The following is a 7,703-nucleotide window of genomic DNA, read 5'->3' as shown; positions in this document are numbered from 1 at the left end:
ACGTCCTGCATAGATATACTGTTGTGACCAGGCTGTTGTGACTAGGCTGTGTGCGAGTAGCTGCTTGAGCTTGACCTTGGTTTGTCTGTTCTACGTGAGAGCCGTCTACGTGTCGTAAAAAAATGTCAAGAGCATGAAGAGTATGTGTGTGCGTATGTGTGGGAAAGAGAAAATGTTATTTTTCCAGGACAGTCTTGAAGTGTGACAGATGCATATAACTTAGCAACATAGCGGAGTTGATAAGGGCGGAGAAACTTTGTCAACACAACCCCATTATCACCAAGAAAATATAATGTTTTAATATCAAGTGTGTCTATCCAACATCAGGTGTGCAATTACTAAGTGCAAGACATGCACAGCGAGCATACCTTTCAAATTCTGTGATCATTTGCGTGACTGAAAACATTTATTAGAAACATAAAGCCATTGCAACGAGAACATGTTATTGTACAGACTGAGCTAGTTTCAAGGTCGACTCCAGGAGAAAACTATTGTGTTTATTTCTTGCCAGTAAGAAGTCAAAAGATAATGATGGAGCTGAGAGAAGATTATTCCACAGAGAGTTTAATGGCTTCCTGTTTCCAATAAACAAATATTTCTCCCTGATTGTGGCAATTCTGATCTTCAGAATCATCAGACTGTGCACATGCATGAAGGAGGAGAGCACAGTTGGAGAAAGCGGTTTGCAAATTGTACAGCTTGGTGACTACAATTTTGATTTTTATACAACACTCAATGCTTTTCCAGTGGTAACGTGTAAACTAGCAGTACTAATTCAGTCATTAGTGTTTGTTTAGTTTATGGTGGCGGGTGTTGATTTAACTTTGTTTCTTTCAAATTTCTTTCAAATTTGTAGTCGTGTTGAAGGTTTGAGCAGCAACAGCTTCATAGCTCGGCTGTTATACATCACTTTGGGGCATGTTTGCATAAATAACTGTCATTTTCCCACTAACAAAACCTTAAAATATTTATATCTGAAAGCAAGTCCTAAGGTAATGTTGCTAAAAAAAAGAAGTGCACTTTTATACTAAAGAACTCAAATCACAAATCAGTCTCAAGAGCATGACATGAGACAGTTTAATAGGACATTATTTATTTCGTAGGTTTACTGATTTATTGTGAGACGCTGACTGGTGTTTGAAAAAATAGTTTGATCATAAAAGGGGAATTTCAATGTGTGATTTATTCTGACTTGGATAAATAAGTTCTTACTTAAAAAAATTAAGGTAACAATTTGCATGGGCATTTCTGAGGAGAATGAAAGGAAAATAAAGAAGTTAGAATAACTCTGAATCATGGGGTTTACAAAAATTGAAGAAGTTTTTTGAGAACTTAAAGGGACACTGTGTAGTATTTATGGGTTTATATGATCCAAAATCCACTTTTGTATACCTATTATGTGCTGCATTGTCTAGTCGCTGTATAGTAGTTTTTGTTTCATTTTCGTAGTGTCTCAAAAAGTCATGTAAAATAACATGGTCGCGGGCCGCTGTTGCATTGCCACGACGCCATGTTTCTACGGGAGCCTGTATAGACAAACCCGAGAGAACAAATCAAGCGCCGAGACGAGGCTGAGAGCGGATCTTTTTATGCATTTAGAATGGAGGATCACACGTATTTTACAGCGGATTAAGGAACACCAGTACCTGACCGTACGCCCGCACCACGGAGAAAGACGATGAGGACGACATTTGACCGGCTGAGGATACCGTAGCGCTTAGGGAAGGGAGGGGGTGAGCAGTGGAGCAGTTCGTTGTTGTAAATTTCCGCCTCTCCTCTAGATGGCACTATAAACTACTTACTTCACCTTTAAACAAAGAAAGGCAAATGGATTTATAAAGAATCGTCATGATTTATTAGCTCCTGAAATCATTTGGAACATTGATGCGAGAATATGAAAATGTCCCAAGCAAACACATGAACACAAAGCATGGTGCTGTTCTCCGTGTTGATTATGCGATCTGCGTGACGGGACAGTCATTGGGTTGATCCAGGAACAGCGTCTGGAACATGTGGTTGTAGAAGTCTGGGTGGTACAGACAGGCCCGTGCACAGTCTGGGCTGAAGTTCAACTCCAAGATCTGAGGTTGCATGACGCGTTCACCTGACACAGAATCAGAGCAAACACAAATCAAGAACAAAAAAAAAAAGACAAAAAAAAACCCTGGAGGGTGCAAAAAGACATTCAGCTCTGCACAAAAATACAGCAGTAACTGTTATTATTTTTTTAAAAGGACTAAGGTCAGTGAACAAAACAAGGAGACACACTGGAGTCAGGAAAATATTTTCTAACCGTTAAAACTATTCTAGGGGAAATGGTCCACCAGAACATATTGGAAGACTCAATGTTTTCAGCAAAATAGCATGTTGACCCTGCAAAAGTGTTGGGAGTGGCTTTGGATGGTTATCAATATAATTTAGATCGACCTTTTCAAATCAGCTGAGGGAAAAAAACAAGAAGTCACACTGGAAAGATGACAGAGTTGAGTCCATTGTCTTCAGGTCAAACAGGTATTTATTTGAGGATCTACACATCAAACACCATTCTTCCACCATTAGCGTTGGATGATAAGGTTTAATCTTATCTAGCTGTTTGCTCTTTCCTGTTTGTTTTTTTTTAAACTTAATTTACTGCCTATAACCCCCTCCTCTCAGGAGAAGAGTACATAGTGGGCTCAGGTTTCCACTTTCAAGGGGCAGTTAGGTGATTCCCACTTGTCTATTCCTAATGAAAACGCAAAAAAATATGCACAGTACTGAACTATTCCACCTGGTGGAAAAATGGCATACCTTTTCGAATAACATGCATAAAATAAAGTTTCAATTTTATCAGTTGTGTCATGGAAAATACATTCTCTCATACAAGACACATATCACGCCATCGCATTTACTTGTGAAGTGTCTTAGATGAACACATTAACACAGCGAAATTCCACCTCAAATGCTCAAGGCCCATTCCGCCACACCAAGGAGCACAAGGCTCCCCAGGATGTGAGGAGTCCTGGTGCTTACGCACCACATGGCTACAAGGTTCCTCAGGATGGAGGGGAGGCTAGGTGCACATGGTTACAAGGGAAGTCTGCAGGACTGACTGGACATTGCCATGTATGGGCCTCAGTTAGCCAGCACAGGGATGCAAAGGTTAACATGTGTTTTGTTTATGCCGTGAAGGGGCAACTATGCGTGACTAAAGATAGAAGACCTTATAAGGGCAGGAGGTGATGTATAGTAGGATGGCTAAATTTCCTATAAAATGTATAGTCTTGCCGACTGTTGGGCAGTGCTTCTGGAGAATTCGGCTGAAGCGCTCCCAAGCAACTGCAGTGCTCGGAAATGACACTTGACTTGTTACAGAATAAAGATCTCTTTGTTTGGTGAAGTCTTGTGTCACGGAGTCTCATTCTACATCATCATCTCATCACCTGTTGTTCTCAAGAACAGGGAAGCCTGACGAAACTACATTTGGCGTCACGAACAGGATAGTCTATTTGCTCTGTGTCTGTGACTCTGATGGCTCTTCTATGGATCTGCTCTCGCTCCTTGCCTGCATATAAAATAAAGGTGAGTGATTTCTCACTGTATGGGAGACAGAGGAGATCTGTTGAATTAGCTGTTGGAATGCAGTGGGCTAACGAGCATGCTAAAAAGAATCATTTGTGTGGTAGCAGGCTGAGGTGTGATGATGGTGCAGAAAGCTCCGTCTAAATTTGTTTTTGTTTTTATGTTGAGGAATAAAGAAGAGAATAAAGAAGAAGAGTTAAGAGAGTAAAGAAGAAGTGTTAAGAGAATGAAGAGTTAAAAGTAGAAGTTAAAGAGAATAATGAGTAGTAGATGAGTAGATAATGAGTAGCGTAAGCCAGACTAAATGGCCATATAAGAGGAATAAAAGTACCAATATGTGTGAATTAGAGGGCCCGCGAAAATTAATTTTAGATTAAAGAAGAAGTTAAGAAATTAGTTAGTAATTTGGCAAAAGAGCTAATGAGTAACTAATAGTAAAGCTGGTAAACGGTGCAAGATCTCGAAGAAGGGCCCCAATCTTCGCTGAACTGTAAGGCATGGTATTCACCTATACTTTTGTGAAAGTTGAGCGCAAATTAGTAGAATGACTGCTGTTGACCCAGACTATTTTAGTACTGCAAGAGAAATAAAGTATCTGTAGGTCAGGTGGAGTGGGCAGGTCAACAGTAGCTCGATAGAATAATGAGTAGCGTGGACTAGACTATTTGGGCACTGCAGGAGAAATTAAGTAACTGTAAGTCAGGTCAAGTAGCGGAAAGCGTGAAAATTGATGAAAGAAGAAGAAGAAAAGGAAAATCCTGCGTAGAGGTTTATTTAGAGGAAAAGAGTGAAATCCTGTGCACAGGTTTATTTAATCAAAGAAGTGAAACTGCAGATGAAAAGAGAAGTTGAGAGTAATAGTGTGGCCACATGGTACAGAAGTCTGTCAGAGGATGGATAATTGTGAAGAAGCCTGGCCAGGCAAATCATTTTAGCAGAAAATAAAATAGTATATAAATGGATCAATCCTAAATTAACTGAAGGCAATGACTGTCTTGTGAGGGCCGAATCATCGGAAAATTAGTTTTGGGGGGTTGAGAAATACCACCTCGTTTGGCTTCAAGACCAAGCAGATATATTGTTTTTGGAAGTCGACTTAAAAAATTTGAATTGAGATTAAGTACCATTTAAAATCTGGCCTAAGTGTTGTCTTTTGTTGTTCTGTTTTGTTCCTTGATGTTTTCATGTGTGTGGCTGGTTTGTGTTGTTTTGTGTATGTTGACATGAGCTCAATCTGCAGAGCTTGTGTGAGGAGGAAAAGTTGCATGGGGTTGTTGCAGGCTGTGGAGCCAGAATGACTGTAGAAAGTTGGGGGAAAAGAGGACATGCCTCTATGACAAAAAGTTAGACCATGTCTAGAGCATTGTTTCATTCAATGCCTGATCTGCTGCAGACAGGTGATATGTAGATATGTTTGGGAAAAAAAAAAAAAAAAGGAGAGAAGAGAGGAGAAGTGTGGTGGTTTGCATGAAGTTGAGTGAAGTTGCAGGAGAAAAGGGGTTGTTAGTCTGTGTTTGGATTGGTAATCGAGTGCTGTTGGGGTTTTTGGATGTTGAAGAGACTGTTGATGGTGTTGATAATGATATGATAGAAGGTGTTGGAGTAAAAGGTGAATGAACTGTTTCTGAGAGCTGATTTCTTGGGCTGGACACACAGTGATATAGAGATGGAGAGATAGAGAGAAGGGGGGTTTCAGAAGTAAGGAGAAAGATTGTGAAAAGTAGTGACCAGGGAAAGAAAGTTGAGATATGATGAAAATGTTTAATAGGAAAATATTAATAATAACAGCAATGATAAATTAAGACATTAAATAAATAAATAGATAGATAAATAATAGGAACTGTCTATGTTGTTGAAATAAATAAATAATAGTAAATAATAATAGAAAATAATAGGAAAACAACAGTAATAATTAATTAGCACAATTAAATAAACAACAGGAACGGTGTATTTTGTAATAAGAACTATATACCAACACACAAGTGATTTATAATTGTTTAAATAGGGTTCAAATGGAAGCTGAGCCGCATGATTTGAATCTCTGAAAGAGCAGGATTTCTCGTCACTATGGAGACGATGACGTGTTGTTGGGGCGGAGTTGGCTCAGCTGTGGAACTTTGATTTTTTTCTGTGGTTTGCTGTGTAAATGTCTATGTTATGGTTAATGAGAGGATGATTGTTTATGACGAAGTGTCCCTGATCAAGACACTAAGTCCTTAATGACTCCTGATAAGTGTGGTTTATGTGGAATGTGAATGTGAATGGATGAATGGGAGAATTTAAGCTGTTCAAGCGTGCTTTGAAACGCCCAGTTGATAAATAGTAATAGTTTTTAAGATGAATGTGTGACATGATTTTGTTTTATTTCAAATGCCTTTGTCTCATGGTAGACAAGGAGGGTTCTGTGTGGATGTTGTGGATGTGATGTGGAAATGACTGAAGTGGTTATAAACTAACACATAAATCTGTAATTACATCATATTATATAACTATAGGACTAAAATAATCTGTAATCTAGACTGAGTGAATTTGACTGTATGAAGAAACATCTGAACACATAGGGCCTGATTTACTAAAGCTTTGCGTGTGCAAAAACGTGTGCAAACTGGATTGCACACGCAGATTAGCGTTGATGCTGTTCTACTAACAGGGCGCAACGAGGAGCGCATCCCGCAGACGGGCAAAATAGCACCCGCAATCCATTTAGCGTTATTGCCTTAATGCATATGCAATATGGGGCGTTTACACGCTATTTTGCGTGTGATGGGAGGAGAAAATGTAAATATGTTATTTTAGCACGCGCAAAGTGATTTATCAAACCTGAAACTGATTGCGGTGTTTATTTTTGCGTCGATATTTAGCACGTTTGAAAGGCAGGTCTTAACTGGCACAGCGGTGCGCGGCGCGCACATGGCTGCGATTATTTATAGTTATATATATTTGTAAATCAGGAAATTACGCTTTTCCAGAGCATGTTCAACTACGCGTTCACAGATGACGCACATTCATGTCTTATTTGGTATATCTGAATAAATTAAACATAGATATTCAGAGGAGAAATGTGTGTTTGTACTGGTATGGGCTTACCTTGGTCTGCAGTTTGTGGTTCAAGGAGGAGTCGTACCTATGTTCCCCGGTTAAGACCGGAGGAACGGGGAACCCCGCTTTACCTTAACGGGTCCAGCTCTAACCTGGTCTACTCTTGGTGCACGGCGAAGCGCAGGCCGCACAGTGCGCACACGTCACCAAAACCTCACAGGCAGGTTACCCTAACTCTAACCCTTCCAGTTCCAGGCACATTTAAATGCAATAAATAATCACAACAATCACTATTTAATGTAACTATCTGAATCAGCTATAGATATATCATCTATATCGATTGTCCCGTCGCCTCTGACGTCAGATCAAAGGCTGTTGGCACGCGTAATGGAAACTCGGCCTGACTGAATGAACACAGATCAAACCAGGGACGGACTGGGACCAAAAAGCCGTTGTGATGATCCGCTTTATTTATTTATTTACTTATTGATAAGAAAGTCACTCATCCATTAGATCCATAAAAACAGCAGAACTCGCTCCCTGGCAGCTGTCAGTGAGCTGCAGGTGAGTCAGGAGGAGAGCGCAGCACCTTCTTTTTTTTTTACGGCAACATCCATTGTCCATAGTTTTCTTTGTTTGATACGTCAGGTAATGATGGAGCTGTCCAAAATACCGACGCAGGATTATAATAATAATATAAGATGGTCCTATGGACCCGGGGATAAATATGTCATATATGCCTCGATCCCAGTTATCTGCTCATCGCAGAACGTCACTTTCTGTTCAGTGGCTTCAAATTTAATTCTGCGCTTCCGTTGAGTCTGCTCTTTCTCCTTGTGGACAACTCTTGACTCGCGCAAAATCCTCATTTAAATAGGGCGGTCTTAACCACTTCTGCGCCTGTAGTCAATTGCGGCCGCAATCTTAGTAGTTCACCCGCAAAACGTAATCCAGTAGCGGGCGCAGTCTTTCTGCTCGCGCAAGCAATTTAGCGCTCGCTATTTGGAATCTTAGTAAATCAGGCCCAGAGTCTACAATTAGGCTCAGGAGATATCAGAGGTCAACAGGAGAGACATGGGACGCCATGACTCTTCAGGGATCCC

The 7,703-nt window shown here is 40.3% G+C and overlaps 1 protein-coding gene across 1 annotated transcript in view; it reads right to left on the bottom strand.

The window, feature by feature from the left end:
- Positions 1-1,893: 1,893 nt before the first annotated feature.
- The window catches only part of ttll12 (tubulin tyrosine ligase-like family, member 12), a gene marked incomplete at its 5' end in the record, with an annotated part of 30,829 nt that continues 25,019 nt past the window's right edge, over positions 1,894-7,703 (bottom strand). The window contains one exon of the mRNA XM_083907048.1: positions 1,894-2,104. Coding sequence (XP_083763174.1) covers positions 1,953-2,104 — 152 coding nt within the window. The 3' untranslated portion in view covers positions 1,894-1,952. The remainder of the gene's footprint in view (positions 2,105-7,703) is intronic.

Source organism: Microchirus variegatus (assembly GCF_963457635.1).
Source record: "Microchirus variegatus genome assembly, chromosome: 20".
Classification (NCBI taxonomy): Eukaryota; Metazoa; Chordata; class Actinopteri; order Pleuronectiformes; family Soleidae; genus Microchirus; species Microchirus variegatus.
This window is presented reverse-complemented; position numbering and strand designations above follow the sequence as displayed.